The 20,337-nt window shown below is 45.2% G+C and overlaps 1 protein-coding gene across 2 annotated transcripts in view; it reads right to left on the bottom strand.

Annotated features, from left to right (window-relative positions):
- The window catches only part of LOC132782177 (ras-associating and dilute domain-containing protein), a 152,203-nt gene that overhangs the window by 61,874 nt on the left and 69,992 nt on the right, over positions 1–20,337 (bottom strand). For both annotated transcript variants that reach the window (XM_060786901.2, XM_060786903.2), the window contains 4 exons: positions 17,034–17,726; positions 11,323–11,360; positions 4,815–4,975; positions 3,670–3,782 (listed from right to left, as the gene is read on the bottom strand). In XM_060786901.2, the coding sequence (XP_060642884.2) occupies positions 3,670–3,782; positions 4,815–4,975; positions 11,323–11,360; positions 17,034–17,726 (1,005 nt within the window). The remainder of the gene's footprint in view (positions 1–3,669; positions 3,783–4,814; positions 4,976–11,322; positions 11,361–17,033; positions 17,727–20,337) is intronic.

The raw sequence follows: 20,337 nt of genomic DNA, 5'->3' as shown, positions 1-20,337 counted from the left end.
TATCACAATCCCTGCTGCCAGAATATCACAATCCCTGCTGCCAGAATATTGCCATCTCTGCCACCAGAATATCACCATTTCTACCGCCAGAATATCACCATCTCTGTCACTGGAATTATCACCATCTCTGCCACCAGAATATCACCATCTCTGCCGCCAGAATATCACCATCCCTGCCGCCAGAATATCACCATCCCTGCCACTGGGATATAATAATGATAATGATAATAATAATAATAATCATCATCATCATCATCATCTTTATTTATACCCTGCCACCATCTCCCCAAGGGGGACTCGAGGCGGCTAACATGAGGCCAAGCCCAAAATTTCAACAGATAGCATACAAATACAGCAAAATAAAATATAAAGAAGCAAAATACCATCAAAATAAATACATACATAACATAACAAAACGAAATAAACAGTTCCAGAATGACATGAAAGAAAAAAAGAACCACCTCTGCCACCAGAATATCTCTGCCACCAGAATATCTCTGCCACCAGAATATTGCCACCTCTGCTATCAAAATATCACCATCTCTACCTCCAAAATATAATAATCTCTGCCACCAGAACATCGCCATCTCTGCCACCAGAGTATCACCATCTCTACTACCACAATATCACAGTCTCTACTACTAAAATATCATCAACTCTGCCGTCAGAATATTGCAATCTCTGCCACCACAATATCACCATCTCTGCCACCAGAATACAATAATTTCTTCCTCCAGAATATAACAATCTCTGCCGCCAGAAGAACATCCTTTCTGCCACCAAAGCATAAAATCTCTGCTAACAGAATATTGTCATCTCTGCCACAAGAGTATCACCATCTCTACTACCACAATATCATAGTCTCTACTACTAAAATATCATCAACTCTGCTGTCAGAATATTACAATATCTGCCACCACAATATCACCATCTCTGCTACCAGAATACAATATTTTTTCCACCAGAATATAATAATCTCTGCCGCCAGAAGAGCATCCTCTCTGCCACCAGAATTTAATGATTTCTGCTGCCAGAATATTACCATCTCAGCCACCAGAGTATCACCATCTCTACTACCACAATACATAGTCTCTACTACTAAAATATCATCAACTCTGCTGTCGGAATATCACCATCTCTGCCACCAGAATATTGCCATCTCTGCCACCAGAATATAATAATCTCTGTCACTAGAATATCACCATCTTTACCACCAGAGTATCGCCATCTCTACTACAACAATATCACCCTCTCTACTACTAAAATATTGTCAACTCTGCTGCCACAACAGCATGATTTCTGACATTAGAATATCATAATCTCTGCCACCAGAATACAACAATTTCTTCCACCAAAAAATAATAATCTCTCCCGCCAGAAGAGCATCCTCTCTGCCACCAGAATATTAAAATCTCTGATGCCAGAATATCGTCATCTCTGCCATCAGAGTATCACCATCTCTATTACCACAATATTGCAGTCTCTACTACTAAAATATCATCCTCTGCTGTCAGAATATAGCCATCTCTGCCACCAGAATATCACCATCTCTGCCAGCAGAATATCGCCATCTCTGCAACTAGAATATCACCATCTCTGCCACTGGAATATCACCATCTTTGCTGCCAGAATATTGTCACATCTGCCACCAGAATATCACTATCTCTGCTGCCAGAATATTGCCATCTCTGAAACCAGAATATCGCCATCTCTGTGACTAGAATATCACCATCTCTGCCACCAGAATATTTCCATCTCTGCCACTGGAATATCACCATCTCTGCCACTGGAATATTGCCATGTGTACCACCAGAATATCACTATCTCTGCTGCTAGAATATCGCCATCTCTGCAACTAGAATATCACCATCTCTGCCACCAGAATATCACCATCTCTGCCACCAGAATATTGCCATCTCTGCCACCAGAATATCACCATCTCTGCCACCAGAATATCACCATCTCTGCAACAAGAATATCACCATCTCTGCCACCAGAATATCACCATCTCTGCAACAAGAATATCACCATCTCTGCCACCAGAATATCACCATCTCTGCCACTGGAATATTGCCATGTGTACCACCAGAATATCACTATCTCTGCTGCTAGAATATCGCCATCTCTGCCACCAGAATATCACAATCTCTGCCACTGGAATATCACAATCTCTGCCACCAGAATATCACAATCTCTGCTGCCAGAATATCACCATCTCTGCCACCAGAATATCACAATCTCTGCCACCAGAATATCGCCATCTCTGCAACAAGAATATCACCATCTCTGTCACCAGAATATCACCATCTCTGAAACCAGAATATCGCTATCTCTGCCACCAGAATATCACCATCTCTGCCACCAGAATATCACAATCTCTGCTGCCAGAATATCACCATCTCTGCCACTGGAATATCACCATCTCTGCCACCAGAATATCACCATCTCTGCCACCAGAATATCACCATCTCTGAAACCAGAATATCGCTATCTCTGCCACCAGAATATCACCATCTCTGCCACCAGAATATCACCATCTCTGCCACCAAAATATTGCAATCTCTGCTGCCAGAATATCACCATCTCTGATACCAGACTATCACCATCTCTGCCACTGGAATATCACCATCTCTGCCACCGGAATATCACCATCTCTGCCGCCGGAATATCACCATCTCTGCCACCAGAATATTTCCATCTCTGCCACCAGAATATCACCATCTCTGCCACCAGAATATCACCATCTCTGCCACTGGAATATCACAATCCCTGCTGCCAGAATATCACAATCCCTGCTGCCAGAATATCACCATCTCTGCCACCAGAATATCACCATCTCTGCCGCCAGAATATCGCCATCTCTGCCGCCAGAATATCACCATCCCTGCCACTGGGATATAATAATGATAATAATAATAATAATCATCATCATCATCATCATCATCATCTTTATTTATACCCTGCCACCATCTCCCCAAGGGAGACTCAGGGCAACTAACATGAGGCCAAGCCCAAAATTTCAACAGATAGCATACAAATACAGCAAAATAAATTACAAAGAAGCAAAATACCATCAAAATAAATACATACATAACATAACGAAATGAAATAAACAGTTCCAGAATGGCATGAAAGAAAAAAAGAACCACCTCTGCCACCAGAATATCGCCATCTCTGCTATCAAAATATCACCATATCTACTTCCAAAATATAATAATCCCTGCCATCAGAATATCATCATCTCTGCCACCAGAGTATCACAATCTCTACTACCACAATATCACAGTCTCTACTACTAAAATATCATCAACTCTGCTGTCAGAATATTGCAATCTCTGCCACCAGAATACAACAACAACAACAACAACAACAACAATATAATCTCTGCTGCCAAAAATCACCATCTCTACCTCCAGAATATAATAATCCCTGCTGCCAAAATATCACCATCGGAATAGACCTCTGCTCAAACATGGCTGTGTGTTATACGTAGTCAAGGTGAATTGACACATCTAGGAAGCCAGCATTTGCAAGACCTGAGTAGAACAGTTGATGGCCAGAGATATTTGAGATCTCTCATTCAGAAACCAAAGCCAACTTTTTTGAAAATAACAACAGTGCCCTCATCAACTCAAGAGCCCATCACCATCTATGATGTGAGAGATGTACCTTGGATATATAATAGACACACTGCTGAAAGGTGTACATGATGACTTCCTCAAGAACCGTCATGGCTTCCTCGCTGGCAGTAATCGTCAGGGAAAAGAGGGACTCCTTGGAACCTAAAACAAGGAAAAAGAAGACATGGGGAAAAAGCAATGGATTTCAGGAATCAATGGTTGTTGAAAATGTGGTGTTTGATTTTTTTAATTGTTGTTACATTACAATAACACTATAACATTTCTGTTATAGTGCAGTAAAATCTGTCTGTTGCCCAAAGCTACCATGCTATGTGTTGGGAATCAGTTTGTGTTTGTGTTGCAGGATCATGATGCTTATGATGAGAGTAATGATGGTGCCGAGGCTGAGGCTGAGGTGCAAGATGGAGATGATTTGGTCAATGATTTTCCTGCAGACAATGACAGAGAGGACCCAGTGCAAAGGGCAGTTTCTCATGAGAATATCCCTGCTGGGCCTCGGGATCCCTCTCTCTGTGAGCTCTCAAAATTAGGGTTTAGAAAACAATCTGATACCTGGAAATTTTAATGAGCAGCCAGATAGGGAGTTAAAGGATAGGCGGCTGGAGATCAGCCAGGATGGAAAGCAAACTTAATGTTTACGTCGCTCTGAAAGGCTTCGTCAGATAAGGGGCAAGTGTGGGGGAAAGCGAAACCAATTTCTCGGTTTTGGGATATAAGGTTTGCTTCAAGGGAAAACCTGTTAGATCAGGCATCGTTTGGAAATCAAGTTCATATGCCATGGAAATCCTGTTCAAGGAGTCTTGTTCATGTGGAGAATTTTAGCCTTTTGGATTGTCTTTGCTTCCTGTTGCTTCCTGCCTGGATAAACATTGCCTTGGAACTGCTTTGATATCTTGTGTAGACATTGCTTTGTGTTATTGCATTTTGCTGACTCATTACTTTTTTGGAACTTTCTTATTTCCTTACAAGCATTTATTTTTACTGGCTATTTACTAAGCTTCAATAAAAGAGGATTTGTTTCTTCACTCATCGTGTGGTGTGTTTTAAAGTCAGAGGGCTTTTTCCTGACCTGGAGTACAACACTATGGAATATTCTTAGAAGAAGTCGCAAAGAATTGGTTACTCTTGCCACTGATGGGCATGATCCAGGATAAAAGTCATTACCAACCTTACCTTTGATATCCAACTCTTCCTCCATGTTTTGGATGTAAACTGGGGACTTCTGCTGGACAAAGTAGAGGACTTCGATGGAGTTGGACATCCAGAAGATGATGTGTTGGAGGTCCGGGAGGAGGTCTGTGATGGTGAAACGGGACAGCGATGCTGGATCCTGGCTGACGAGAGGAGGGCAGAGTTACAAAGGCATCCCAGCGCAGCCCAAGACGTCCATGCACTTCTTCCCCTTGCTCCTTTGTACTAAATTCCAGTCTCCAAGGGGAATCTTTGCCCCTTGCCAGAAAAAGAGAACCTTCCTGGGAATACTGGAACAGTTTTTGTAAAAGATATACTATCACTAATGGGGCTTCGTGGAGCACAGTTTGAGAACCCCTGCTCTAGCCAATCCAGATGGAAATGTTAGCTTCTCTAATATTGTACGAGTCCACAGAAGATAGATAGATAGATCTCATAGCGTTGAAAGAGACTACATGGGCCATCTAATCCAAGTACATTGTGCCATGTACAATCAAAGCACCCCTGACAGATGGCCATCCAGCATCCAGTTCAAAGCCTCTAAGGAAGGAGCTTTAACTGGACTCCGAGGAAGAGGGTTCCACTGTTGAACAGCTCTTATGTTCAGGAAGTTCTTCCTAATGTTCAAGTGGAACCTCCTTTTCTTTCATCTGAACCTATCCCCCCAGAGAAAGAATCATAGAATCATAGAATCATAGAATCAAAGAGTTGGAAGAGACCTCATGGGCCATCCAGTCCAACCCCATTCTGCCAAGAAGCAGGAATTGCATTCAAATCACCCCTGACAGATGGCCATCCAGCCTCTGATTAAAAGCTTCCAAAGAAGGAGCCTCCACCACACTCCGGGGCAGAGAGTTCCATTGCTGAACGGCTCTCACAGTCAGGAAGTTCTTCCTAATGTTCAGATGGAATCTCCTCTCTTGTAGTTTGAAGCCATTGTTCCATTGCGTCCTAGTCTCCAAGGAAGCAGAAAACAAGCTTGCTCCCTCCTCCCTGTGGCTTCCTCTCACATATTTATACATGGCTATCATATCTCCTCTCAGCCTTCTCTTCTTCAGGCTAAACATGCCCAGTTCCTTAAGCCGCTCCTCATAGGGCTTGTTCTCCAGACCCTTGATCATTTTAGTCGCTCTCCTCTGGACACATTCCAGCTTGTCAATATCTCTCTTGAATTGTGGTGCCCAGAATTGGACACAATATTCCAGATGTGGTCTAACCAAAGCAGAATAGAGGGGTAGCATTACTTCCTTAGATCTAGACACTATGCTCCTATTGATGCAGGCCAAAATCCCATTGGCTTTTTTTGCCGCCACATCACATTGTTGGCTCATGTTTAACTTGTTGTCCACGAGGACTCCAAGATCTTTTTCACACGTACTGCTCTCGAGCCAGGCATTGTCCCCCATTCTGTATCTTTGCATTTCATTTTTTCTGCCAAAGTGGAGTATCTTGCATTTGTCACTGTTGAACAGGAGTTCGCTATATAGACGAGTGAATAAATAAAACCATAAAGGCATATTTCTCCATTGCAACCTGCCTCTGACAAGATGATAGGCATCTGGCACACATCCAGGCCATTACATGACAGCTCTCCTCCCTGCCAATAAGATTGTCTCCAATTATCTAAATCCAATGTTTTTGCTTTTCGGTATGAAAAGATACACACGCTTCCCAAACCGCACAACTCTTCTCGAACGGATTGTCTTAAACTGAGTCCCTCCGATGTGGTGAAAGATATCGCAGTCCTGCCGGGTGTTTCTGGGCGCTGCCGTCAAATGTTTAGAGGAGAGATAACGGAGGAATGAAATGATAACAACGGCATGGATAATACGTGTCCGCTGCAGCCGCTGCGCAAACACGATAAAGTAACAATGAGCCCCAGCCAAAACAGAACAAGGCGGCTGTCACTAACAACAGCCGGGTTTATCTATTCCCATGCTTCACCCATTCGAAGTCTGGATGCCAGTTTTCGGAGTCGAACAACAAAGGAAAGCAATCCAAGTTCTTTCTGTAGGCATCTTTTGTGCCAAGCCAAGCGGAATTGGAGGCTGGCTTTATGGGACATGCAACTGTCACAACAACAACAATGACTATTATTTCCCAAACACCTCTCCCTGTGGATCAAGGCAAGGACTATACACATAATAAAAAGGAAAATATGTATGCGTATTAGGCATGGTTAGGTACCGTCAGGATCTTCATAGTTCGGAATAAAGTCAGAAAAAATTGCCTTTTTGACATGATTTCGAAGTTTTAAAGAAAACCGGAAGTCCCTTTGCCCTTCTGAAGCTTTTTCCGCCATTTTTGTTACAACTCATGAAGTGAGTCGGAAATGATTCAGCTTTTCCCTGCTTCTGGTCCCTGGTATTGGCTCAAGCCAGATAAGTCAGTTTTAAACCAGAGAAGGAAGGAATTTCCTGGCCTCGGCTCAAGCCAGAGAAGCCAGTTTAAACCAGAGAAGGTAGGAATGTCCTGGCCTCAGCTAAAGCCAGAGAAGGCACTTTTAAAGCCAGAGAAGCCAGTTTTAAACCAGAGAAGGAAGGAATTTCCTGGCCTTGGATCAAGCCAGAGAAGGCACTTTTAAAGCCAGAGAAGCCCATTTTAAACCAGAGAAGGAAGGAATGTCCTGGCCTTGGCACAAGCCAGAGAAGGCGCTTTTAAAGCCAGAGAAGCCAGTTTTAAACCAGAGAAGGAAAGAATTTCCTGGCCTCAGCTCAAGCCAGAGAAGGCACTATTAAAGCCAGAGAATCCAGTTTTAAACTAGAGAAGGAAGGAATTTCCTGGTCTCGGCTCAAGCCAGAGAAGCCAGTTTTAAAGCCAGAGAAGCCAGTTTTGAACCAGAGAAGGAAGGAATTTCCTGGCTTTGGATCAAGCCAGAGAAGGCACTTTTAAAGCCAGAGAAGCCCATTTTAAACCAGAGAAGGAAGGAATGTCCCGGCCTTGGCTCAAGCCAGAGAAGGCGCTTTTAAAGCCAGAGAAGCCAGTTTTAAACCAGAGAAGGAAAGGATTTCCTGGCCTCAGCTCAAGCCAGAGAAGGCACTTTTAAAGCCAGAGAAGCCAGTTTTAAAGCCAGAGAAGGAAGGAATTTCCTGGCCTCAGCTCAAGCCAGAGAAGGCACTTTTAAAGCCAGAGAAGGCACTTTTAAACCAGAGATGGAAGGAATTTCCTGGCCTCGGCTCAAGCCAGAGAAGCTAGTTTTAAACAAGAGAAGGAAGGAATTTCCTGGCCTCGGCTCAAGCCAGAGAAGGCACTTTTAAAGCCAGAGAAGGCACTTTTAAACCAGAGATGGAAGGAATTTCCTGGCCTCGGCTCAAGCCAGAGAAGCCAGTTTTAAACCAGAGAAGGAAGGAATTTCCTGGCCTCGGCTCAAGCCAGAGAAGCCAGTTTTAAACCAGAGGAGGAAGGAATTTCCTGGCCTCGGCTCAAGCCATAGAAGTCACTTTTAAAGCCAGAGAAGCCAGTTTTAAACCAGAGAGGGAAGGAATTTCTTGGACCTGGCTCAAGCCAGAGAAGCTAGTTTTAAACCAGAGAAGGAAGGAATTTCCTGGCCTCGGCTCAAGCCAGAGAAGGCACTTTTAAAGCCAGAGAAGCCAGTTTTAAACCAGAAAAGGAAGGAATTTCCTGGCCTCGGCTCAAGCCAGAGAAGGCACTTTTAAAGCCAGAGAAGCGAATTTTAAACCAGAGAAGGAAGGAATTTCCTTGCCTCGGCTCAAGCCGGAGAAGGCACTTTTAAAGCCAGTTTTAAACCAGAGAAGGAAGGAATTTCCTAAGGTTTTCTTAGGCAAGGAATACTCATTGGTTTTGGTAGCTCTTTCCTTTGCCATAGAGCCTACAGTGGCTGGAAGTAGCTGCTGGTCTCCCATCCTAGTATTATCCAGGGCTGGCCTTGCTTAGCATTCGAAATGAAACATTGGGGAATCTGACTGCACATGAAGCGATGCATCAGTGCGATTCCAGGCACAAGAGGATGGGAGCGAAATTGGACCAGAAATGAGTCAAAGCCATCAGAGTGTTCCTCTGCCAAGGCCACATTCCTCTCCTTACATACCGGGCGAGCGCATTGGTTTATCTTATAATAAATGAGTAAATGTAGCTTCTCTGAAAACAGAGGAGGGAAAAAGCAAAGCAAACAAGAACACAACAGACTATTCAGGGCTGCAGTGGGGCTTGATGCAAAATGAGCATCCTGAACAGAGGACACAACCCACAAAGCCTTTGGCCATTTGGAATGAACCAGGCGCTCCTTAGAACCGTAGGCTTGCCATAGAGAGCGAGCTTTTGAGAACTCAGTAATGGAATCCTATTATCCTTGTTGCTATTGTTGTGAGCAATGCTGTTTTCCTTCCATTACTATATAAAGATCGCAGATAATGGGATGTGTCTCGGGATGACAGGTATATCGTTACATATTTGTGTAATTGATGGCACTGAAATCAGGGTGCGTCTTGCCATCGATGGCATCTGACCATGGAAGAAATACAGTATATATATAAATAAAAATAAATAAAGTATTTTGTGTTGTCAAAGGATTTCATGGCCGGAATCACTGGGTTGCTGTGAGTTTTCTGGGCTCCAGAAGCATTCTCTCCTGACGTTTCACCCACATCTATGGCAGGCATCCTCAGAGGTTGTGAGGTCTGTTGGAATTTAGGCAAGTGAGGTTTATATATCTGTGGAATAATGTCCAGGGTGGGAGAAAGAACTCTTGTCTGTTGGAGGCAGATGTGAATGTTGCAACGAGTTAGTTTAGTTAGCATTGAATGGTCTTGCAGCTTCAAGGTCTGGCTGCTTACTTCCTGTTTATATATCCATGAAGTAATGTCCAGGGTGGGGGAAAGAACTCTTCTCTGTTGGAGGCAGGTGTGAATGTTGCAACTGGCCAGCTTGGTTAGCATTGAATGGCCTTGCAGCTTCAAGGTCTGGCTGCTTACTTCCTGTTTGGCCTTGCAGCTTCAAGGTCTCGCTGCTTACTTCCTGTTTATATATCTGTGGAATGATGTCCAGGGTGGGAGAAAGAACTGTTGTTTGTTGGAGACAGGTGCGAATGTTGCAACTGGCCAGCTTGGTTAGCATCGAATGGCCTTGCAGCTTCAAGGTCTGGCTGCTTACTTCCTGTTTATATATCTGAGGAATAATGTCCAGGGTGGGAGAAAGAACTCTTGTCTGTTGGAGGCAGGTGTGAATGTTGCAACTGGCCAGCTTGGTTAGCATTGAATGGCCTTGCAGCTTCAAGGTCTGGCTGCTTACTTCCTGTTTATATATCTGTGGAATGATGTCCAGGGTGGGAGAAAGAACTCTTGTCTGTTGCCATAGATGTGGGCGAAATGTCAGGAGAGAATGCTTCTGGAGCATGGGCGTACAACCCAGAAAACTCACAGCAACCTCTTATTATGATTACTATTATATTGCCTTTCACCCTAAACTGGAACCCAAAGCAGCTTACATTTGAAATAAGAAGCGGAACCGCTAAAACAAACGAACGATACAATGGAATCAAGCTGTTTACAAAAGGGATTAAACCGACTCCAGAAGGAATGAAATGCCATTAGAAAAGATACAAACAGTTCAGCTTAAAACAATGCAGGACATTTTTTGGAAGGAGATCTCGATCAGGCATGGCCAAACTTTGGCCTTCCAGGTGTTTTGGACTTCAATTCCCACCATTTCTGGCCTCAGATTCTTTCCTTTCCCCCCTCGGCCGCTTACTAGGGAGTCTCCAAGGGCAGCCCCAAGCCAACTGCCCTGTGGTAATCTAGCGGGTGAAATAAGTCCAAAACACCTTGAGGACCAGAGTTTGAGGACCATTAGTTTAGGGACTGAGAAAGCTCTATCTCACATCTTGATCAATAGGGAGTCTCCAAGAGCAGCCCCAAACCAAATGCCCTGCGGTAATCAAGCGGATGAAATAAGTCCAAACCACCTTGAGGACCAGAGTTTGGGGACCATTAGTTTAGGGACTGAGAAAGGTCTATCTCACATCTTGATCAACAGGGAGTCTCCAAGGGTAGCCCCAAGCCAAATGCCCTGCGGTAATCTAGCAGGTGAAATAAGTCCAAAACACCTTGATGACCAGAGTTTTGGGACCATTAATTTAGAGACTGAGAAAGCTCTATCTCACATCTTGATCAACAGGGAGTCTCCATGGGCAGCCCCAAGCCAAATGCCCTGCGGTAATCCAGCAGGTGAAATAAGTTCAAAACACCTTGAGGACCAGAGTTTTGGGACCATTAGTTTAGGGACTGAGAAAGCTGTATCTCACATCTTGATCAATAGGGAGTCTCCAAGGACAGCCCCAAGCCAAAGGTCCTGCTGTAATCTAGCGAATGAAATAAGTCCAAAACACCTAGACGGCCAGAGTTTGGGGACCATTAGTTTAGAGACTGAGAAAGCTATATCTCACATCTTGATCAATAGGGTGTCTCCAAGGGCAGCCCCAAGCCAAAGGCCCTGCGGTAATCTAGCACATGAAATCTAGCTTTGGAAGACTTACTGTTGGGATTGCTTCTCTGCGAGCTCGTTCGTTTTCTCCTGGAATCAAGAGACAAAAACAAAGGAAACAGTTGGAAATGAATCCATGCTTCAGAGACACAAGAAAAGGAAAAGACAAATCGATAGGATTGCATTGCTCTGTTGCATCGCTCCTTCTTATAATCATGTCCCAACTGTATGGCATTCCTTACATATGAGGGTTGAATGAAAAGTAATGCCTCCACCTTCGTTACTTGGGTTTGGATGGGAATATTTTAATAAATCAAACACAGCAATAATCCTTAGAATGTGCTCTTTAACTACACTTTTCCACACAATCACTGGACAATTGGATACATTTCTGCCAACGATGAACAAGTTTTCTGAAGCCGTCACGGAAGAAGTCGGCACCCTGTTTCCGCAACCAGCGTCTCACAGTTCTCTCATCCTGGGTATCCATCGTGCACAGATCTTCCGATAGCCAAGCAAAGCAATAATGTGACCCACACGTTGTGAAATGCCGATTATGCTTGAAATTTCTCTCTGAGTGACATGACTATTGTATCACTCAGAGAGTCCTGAATCAATCTGTCAATCTTTTGCTTGTGAAACTCGGTGGTTGCTGTCACAGGACGTCCAACGCTTTTGTTTGTCACACAAGTCAGATGTTCCCACCTCAACATCTTTAAACTTACTCGTCCAACGACGCACAGTACTCACATTAACACAATCACCATCAACAGCTTGCATTCTGTGATGAACCTCCTTTGGGGTGACACCTTCTGCTGTCAAGACTGCATGTTGCTTAAGTTGCATTGACCAACCGTCTGCACAGGGTTCCATACTTTGCACTTTAACAACACAACCATTCAATGCTAAAGCTTCCTTCCAAAATGGAACTGTAGAGGAGAGTCTACTGAACAAGCCAGTACTTGCCGCATACCAATACTGCCATCTGTTGAGGAGTTACGAAGGTGGAGGCATTACTTTTCATTCAACCCTTGTACTGTGCAGGGTTCCATTCTTCACACTTTAACAACTCAGCTTGATTAAGTCAGCTTGATTTGCATTGAATGGTCTTGCAGCTTCAAAGCCTGGCTGCGTCCTGCCTGATGGGATGCTTTGTTGGGCCTTGACGGTTTCTGTGTCTGGAATTCCACTGTTTTCAATTCAACCTAGTTTGTGCCACAAAAGCCAAGTTCCTGGAGTAGAACTACAATTTTCAATTGATTAGCATTGAATAGTCTGACAGCTATTCAATCGCGTGGACAAAATGAACAAAATCTGGCTCTCAATATTAGAAAAAACCTCTGAAACCAGGGCAGTAAAGAAAGAGCAACAATCAGAAAACAGGGGAATTCCAGATAGGAAATAATCAGGGTCAGCTAACACTGCCCAACAAAGGATTCCCCCAGGCAGCAAGGAGTCCGTCTTTGAAGCTGCAAGGCCATTCAATGCTAATAAAGGTCGCCAGTTGCAGCATTCATACTTGCCTCCAACAGACAAGAGTTCTTGTTAACACCTCCCAACAAAGGATTCCCCCAGGCAGGAAAGAGTCAGTCTTTGAAACTGCAAGGCCATTAAATGCTAATCAAGGTGTCCAAAGGCAACATTCACACTTGCCTCCAACAGACAAGAGTTCTTTTTCCCACCCTGGGCATCATTCCACAGGTATACAAACCCCACTTGCCTAGTTTCCAACAGACCTCACAACCTCTAGGACATTCGGAAGGTATTTCAAGTATGGGTTGCTGTGCGTTTTTCAGACTGTCTGGCAATGTTGCAGAAGCAACATTCTCTCCTGACATTTCGCCCACATCTATGGCAGGCATCCTCAGAGGCTTTGAGGTCTTCAATGTGGGGTCATGGCCAGAATCACTGGGTTGCTGTGAGTTTTCTGGACTATGTGGCCATGGAAAATACACAGCAACCCAGGGATTCTGGTCATGACTACATACTGAAGACCTCAAAACCTCTGCCTTAGTTGTGGCGAAATGTCAGGAATCATAGAATCCTAGAGTTGGAAGAGACCTCATGGGCCATCCAGTCCAACCCCATTCTGCCAAGATGCAGGAATATTGCTTTTCAAAGCATCCCTGACAGATGGCCATCCAGCCTCTGTTCAAAAGCTTCCAAAGAAGGAGCCTCCACCACACTCCGGGGCAGAGAGTTCCACTGCTGAACAGCTCTCACAGTCAGGAAGTTCCTCCTAATGTTCAGATACAATCTCCTTTCTTGTAGTTTGAAGAGAGTTTGAAGAGAATGCTTCTGCAACATGGCCAGACAGTCCGAAAAACTCACAGCAATCCATAGTTGAAATACCTTCCATATGTCCTAGAGGTCATTTTGGAGCAAAAATATTTTCCACAAAAAAACCCCAAAACATTTGCAATTTCTTTATTTCTGCCAAAGCTCTTAGGAGCCAGAAATCCAACTAGGGAGGCCCCACTTGGCCAACTTCTGCCCAATGATTGGCAATATTTTCTGGAGAGGATTCGCTTGCTTTAAAGCAGAACCATTGAATCAATTATTGATTTTCTGCAAGGGTTGATGCGTCCACTTCCCCATTGGCCCAGTGAAAAAGTCTTCCAGTTCAGACTCACAATTGGGTTGAGGCCCAGAGATGGCGGGCTATTTTGGGGGAGGAAAGAAGGAGAAAACCAAAGGATCGAAGCAAAGCATCTGGAATCCGAAACAGCAGTGTTCTGCAGTGCAGCATTTTGTCAAAAATGCACACTGTAGTAGAAAGGCATGCAAGCCCAAAAATGCGGATTTCAGAGGGGAACAGATTGGTGCTGCACTCTTTCTGCATGGAAACCGTTCGTTTTGGGAAACCTCTTTCATCTGTATCTGCTTTCACCCATTTTTTAAAATTTGGACTTCTCTGGAAAGGTGCCTAAATCCCTATTCAAATCATAACTGTAAATAAAAATGAGTCTTTTATGGGAAGAAGGTTTTTAATGTGCCAATTTTGTGCATTTTCCCCTAAATGCATTGATTCCCACCCCCTAAAATATGGACTAACATTACAATTAACCCAGATTTATATGTCAACATCCCCAAAACTGGGTTGCTGTGAGTCTTCTGGGCTGCCTGGCCATGTTCCAGAAGCATTCTCCCCTGACGTTTCGCCCACATCTACGGCAGGCATCCTCAGAGATTGTGAGGTCTGTTGGAAACTAGGTAAGTGGGGTTTATAATGTCCAGTGTGGGAGAAAGAACTTTTCTCTGTTGGAGGCAGGTGTGAATGCTGCAATTGGCCAGCTTGATTAGCATTGAATGGCCTTGCAGCTTCAAGGTCTGGCTGCTTACTTCCTGTTTATATATCTGTGGAATGATGTCCAGGGTGGGAGGAAGAACTCTTGTCTCTTTGAGGCAAGTGTGAAGGTTGCAATTGGCCACTTTGTTTAGCACTGAAGAGCCTGGCAGCTATTCAGTCATGTGGGAAATTTCAACAGAAAGGAGGAAACTATGAAAATGAACAAAATCTGACTCTAAAAAAGATCAAAATTCTGAAATCAGGACCGTAAATAAAGAGCAACACTCAGAAAACAAGGTAATTCCAGATAGGAAACAACTAGGGCCAGCTAACACCTCCCAACAAAGGTTTCCCCCAGGGACGAAGCAGCCAGGCTTTGAAGCTGCAAGGCCATTTAATTCTAATCAAGGTGGCCCATTGAGACATTCACACTTGCCTCAAGCAGACAAAGACTTCTTTTCCCCCCAGGCAGGAAGCAGGCAGGCTTTGAAGCTGCAAGGCCATTCAATTCTAATCAAGGTGGCCAATTGAGACATTCACATTTGTCTCAAGCAGACAAAGACTTCTTTTCCCTCCAGGCAGGAAGCAGACAGGCTTTGAAGCTGCAAGGCCATTCAATTCTAATCAAGGTGGCCCATTGAGACATTCACACTTGCCTCAAGCAGACAAAGACTTCTTTTCCCTCCAGGCAGGAAGCAGACAGGCTTTGAAGCTGCAAGGCCATTCAATGCTAATCAAAGCGACCAATTGAGACATTCACACTTGCTTCAAGCAGACAAAGACTTCTTTTCCCCCCAGGCAGGAAGCAGACAGGCTTTGAAGCTGCAAGGCCATTCAATTCTAATCAAGGTGGCCAATTGAGACATTCACACTTGCCTCAAGCAGACAAAGACTTCTTTTCCCCCTAGGCAGGGAGCAGGCAGGCTTTGAAGCTGCAAGGCCATTAAATTCTAATCAAGGTGGCCAATTGAGACATTTACACTTGCCTCAAGCAGACAAAGACTTCTTTTTCCCCCAGGCAGGAAGCAGACAGGCTTTGAAGCTGCAAGGCCATTCAATGCTAAACAAAGTAGCCACTTGCAACATTCACACTTGCCTCCAACAGACAATAGTTCTTTCTCCCACCCTGGACATTATTCCACAGGTATACAAACCCCACTTGCCTAGTTTCCAACAGACCTCACAATCTCTGAGGATTTTTTTTTCATGTCAGAAGTGACTTGAGAAACTTCAAGTTGCTTCTAGTGTGAGAGAATTGGCCGTTTGCAAGGACGATGTCCAGGGGACGCCTAGATGTTTTGATGTTTCACTAGAGTTTGGGAATCATGGATTTAGGGACTGAGAAGGCTCTATCTCACAAATTTATCAATAAGGAGTCTCCAAGGGCAGCCCCAAGCCAACTGCATTGCGGTAATCTAGCACTGAATTCTAGCTATGGATTCCCCCTCAGCTTAAGTGGCTGAGAGGGTGTATTTCACATCTTTATCAATAAGGAGTCTCCAAGGGCAGCCCCAAGACAACTGCATTGCGGTAATCTAGAAGTGATATCTAGCTATGGATTCCCCCTCAGCTTAAGTGGCGGAGAGGGTGTATTTCACATCTTTATCAATAAGGAGTCTCCAAGGGCAGCCCCAAGCCAACTGCATTGCGGTAATCTAGAGGTGATATCTAGCTATGGATTCCCCCTCAGCTTAAGTGGCTGAGAGGGTGTATTTCACATCTTTATCAATAAGGAGTCTCCAAGGGCAGCCCCAAGACAACTGCATTGCGGTAATCTAGAGGTGATATCTAGCTATGGATTCCCCCTCAGCTTAAGTGGCTGAGAGGGTGTATTTCACATCTTTATCAATAAGGAGTCTCCAAGGGCAGCCCCAAGACAACTGCCTTGTGGGATGCAGATGCCTCACCAAACTACAGATCCCAGGATTACATAGCATTGAGCACATGGCAATTCAATTACAGGTGATATCCCTCAAATAGGAGCTCCAGATGCTCCTGAAGCATCTTCCCCTTTTCCTTTGGCTCAGCACTACCGTATTACACAAATCTAATGCGCACCCTAAGTCTGGCAAGATAACTGAGCATTAGATTCGAGTAAATACTTTTGGTGGACTACAACCCCCAGAATCTAAGTCTGGCAAGATAACTGAGCATTAGATTCGAGTAAATACTTTTGGTGGACTACAACCCCCAGAATCTAAGTCTGGCAAGATAACTGAGCATTAGATTCAAGTAAATACTTTTGGTGGACTACAACCCCCAGAATCTAAGTCTGGCAAGATAACTGAGCATTAGATTCAAGTAAATACTTTTGGTGGACTACAACCCCCAGAATCTAAGTCTGGCAAGATAACTGAGCATTAGATTCAAGTAAATACTGTACTCTTGGGGGACCACAACCCCCAGATCCTGGGTTTTATAATAGTCCTCCACAATGGAAGTTCTCCAGACTCTGACCCCGAATTGCTACTGACCCATACAGTCCTCTGGATCATCTTGGCCGACTTGAGGAGCAACTGGCCGAACTCCCCAGGCCTGAAGTTGTTGGCCGAGTGCTGGACGCAAAGGCAGAGGAGAAACGCCGGCGTCAGCTTGTGGTCATCTCCCGTGGGCTCGATGAGGCTGACGATCCTCTTGAGGAGCACGTCTTCGTTGACCTTGTTGAACTCCAGCTGCAGCTTCCTCCGCCCACCTCTCCGTCCCGACGGGGCCTGCGGGTGGTGGGCCCCTTGCTTCTTGGACGAAGGGCCCGCCTTGTCTTTCAAGAGGTTGCCGCACATTTTGCACCCAGAGGGCAGCTCCGGCTCGGAAGCCCGGCGCACGGCTCGGAGGCGCATCAGAGTCTGAGCCGGCAGCGGCTGGGTTTTCAAGGGGTCCTTGTAGAGGAGCAAATAGTAGAGGCCGAGGGAGATGAGGTCTCCGTGGTGGAGCGTGACTGTCCGGCCCACCTCGGAGAAGTTGATGGAGACGGCGGCCCCAGGGATGGGCTCCAAGACCAGCTTCTCTTCCGAGCGATGGTGGCGAGATCGGCTGGAGGTCTTCACCCGGCGGATGGTGCAGTGGAGGGGAAGGATGTCCGGAGCGGAGAGGCTAATGCTCGGTTTGCTGGCTTGCGTCCTTTGGCCGACGGTGTGCTGCTCTCGGTTCAGCATGTACACCAAACTGTCCTGCAAGGTTACACACATAACAAGAAGACAGCACAGCTAGTCAATAACGCAGAGCTTGGAGACGTGCATCTACATTCCCATTTACTCCTTCCTCCTCCTGGGTTTGAGACTGAGAAAGCTCTATCTCACATCTTTATCAATAAGGAGTCTCCAAGGGCAGCCCCAAGCCAACTGCCTTGCGGTAATCTAGCACTGAAATCTAGCTATGGATTCCCACTCATTTTAAGTGACTGAGAGGGAAAAGGAAAGGGCCCGAGACTGTTCGGAATGGTGGGAGTTGAAGTCCAAAACACCTTGAGGACCAGAGTTTGGGAATCATGGGTTTAGAGACCGAGAAAGCTCTATCTCACATCTTTATCAATAAGGAGTCTCCAAGGGCAGCCCCAAGCCAACTGCCTTGCGGTAATCTAGCACTGAAATCTAGCTATGGATTCCAACTCATTTTAAGTGACTGAGAGGGAAAAGGAAAGGGCCCGAGACTGTTCGGAATGGTGGGAGTTGAAGTCCAAAACACCTTGAGGACCAGAGTTTGGGAATCATGGGTTTAGAGACCGAGAAAGCTCTATCTCACATCTTTATCAATAAGGAGTCTCCAAGGGCAGCCCCAAGCCAACTGCCTTGCAGTAATCTAGCACTGAAATCTAGCTATGGATTCCCACTCATTTTAAGTGACTGAGAGGGAAAAGGAAAGGGCCTGAGACTGTTCGGAATGGTGGGAGTTGAAGTCCAAAACACCTTGAGGACCAGAGTTTGGGAATCATGGGTTTAGAGACCGAGAAGGGAACCATGGGTTTAGAGACCGAGAAAGCTCTATCTCACATCTTTATCAATAAGGCGTCTCCAAGGGCAGCCCCAAGCCAACTGCCTTGCAGTAATCTAGCACTGAAATCTAGCTATGGATTCCCACTCATTTTAAGTGACTGAGAGGGAAAAGGAAAGGGCCTGAGACTGTTCGGAATGGTGGGAGTTGAAGTCCAAAACACCTTGAGGACCAGAGTTTGGGAATCATGGGTTTAGAGACCGAGAAGGGAACCATGGGTTTAGAGACCGAGAAAGCTCTATCTCACATCTTTATCAATAAGGCGTCTCCAAGGGCAGCCCCAAGCCAACTGCCTTGCAGTAATCTAGCACTGAAATCTAGCTATGGATTCCCACTCATTTTAAGTGACTGAGAGGGAAAAGGAAAGGGCCTGAGACTGTTCGGAATGGTGGGAGTTGAAGTCCAAAACACCTTGAGGACCAGAGTTTGGGAATCATGGGTTTAGAGACCGAGAAGGGAACCATGGGTTTAGAGACCGAGAAAGCTCTATCTCACATCTTTATCAATAAGGAGTCTCCAAGCGCAGCCCCAAGCCAACTGCCTTGCGGTAATCTAGCACTGAAATCTAGCTATGGATTCCCACTCATTTTAAGTGACTGAGAGGGAAAAGGAAAGGGCCCAAGACTGTTCGGAATGGTGGGAGTTGAAGTCCAAAACACCTTGAGGACCAGAGTTTGGGATTCATGGGTTTAGAGACCAAGAAGGGAACCATGGGTTTACAGACCGAGAAAGCTCTATCTCACATCTTTATCAATAAGGCATCTCCAAGGGCAGCCCCAAGCCAACTGCCTTGCGGTAATCTAGCACTGAAATCTAGCTATGGATTCCCACTCATTTTAAGTGACTGAGAGGGAAAAGGAAAGGGCCTGAGACTGTTCGGAATGGTGGGAGTTGAAGTCCAAAACACCTTGAGGACCAGAGTTTGGGAATCATGGGTTTAGAGACCGAGAAGGGAACCATGGGTTTAGAGACCGAGAAAGCTCTATCTCACATCTTTATCAATAAGGCGTCTCCAAGGGCAGCCCCAAGCCAACTGCCTTGCAGTAATCTAGCACTGAAATCTAGCTATGGATTCCCACTCATTTTAAGTGACTGAGAGGGAAAAGGAAAGGGCCTGAGACTGTTCGGAATGGTGGGAGTTGAAGTCCAAAACACCTTGAGGACCAGAGTTTGGGAATCATGGGTTTAGAGACCGAGAAGGGAACCATGGGTTTAGAGACCGAGAAAGCTCTATCTCACATCTTTATCAATAAGGCGTCTCCAAGGGCAGCCCCAAGCCAACTGCCTTGCAGTAATCTAGCACTGAAATCTAGCTATGGATTCCCACTCATTTTAAGTGACTGAGAGGGAAAAGGAAAGGGCCTGAGACTGTTCGGAATGGTGGGAGTTGAAGTCCAAAACACCTTGAGGACCAGAGTTTGGGAATCATGGGTTTAGAGACCGAGAAGGGAACCATGGGTTTAGAGACCGAGAAAGCTCTATCTCACATCTTTATCAATAAGGAGTCTCCAAGCGCAGCCCCAAGCCAACTGCCTTGCGGTAATCTAGCACTGAAATCTAGCTATGGATTCCCACTCATTTTAAGTGACTGAGAGGGAAAAGGAAAGGGCCCAAGACTGTTCGGAATGGTGGGAGTTGAAGTCCAAAACACCTTGAGGACCAGAGTTTGGGATTCATGGGTTTAGAGACCAAGAAGGGAACCATGGGTTTACAGACCGAGAAAGCTCTATCTCACATCTTTATCAATAAGGCATCTCCAAGGGCAGCCCCAAGCCAACTGCCTTGCGGTAA

Source organism: Anolis sagrei, chromosome Y, assembly GCF_037176765.1.
Source record: "Anolis sagrei isolate rAnoSag1 chromosome Y, rAnoSag1.mat, whole genome shotgun sequence".
Lineage (NCBI taxonomy): Eukaryota > Metazoa > Chordata > Lepidosauria > Squamata > Dactyloidae > Anolis > Anolis sagrei.
This window is presented reverse-complemented; position numbering and strand designations above follow the sequence as displayed.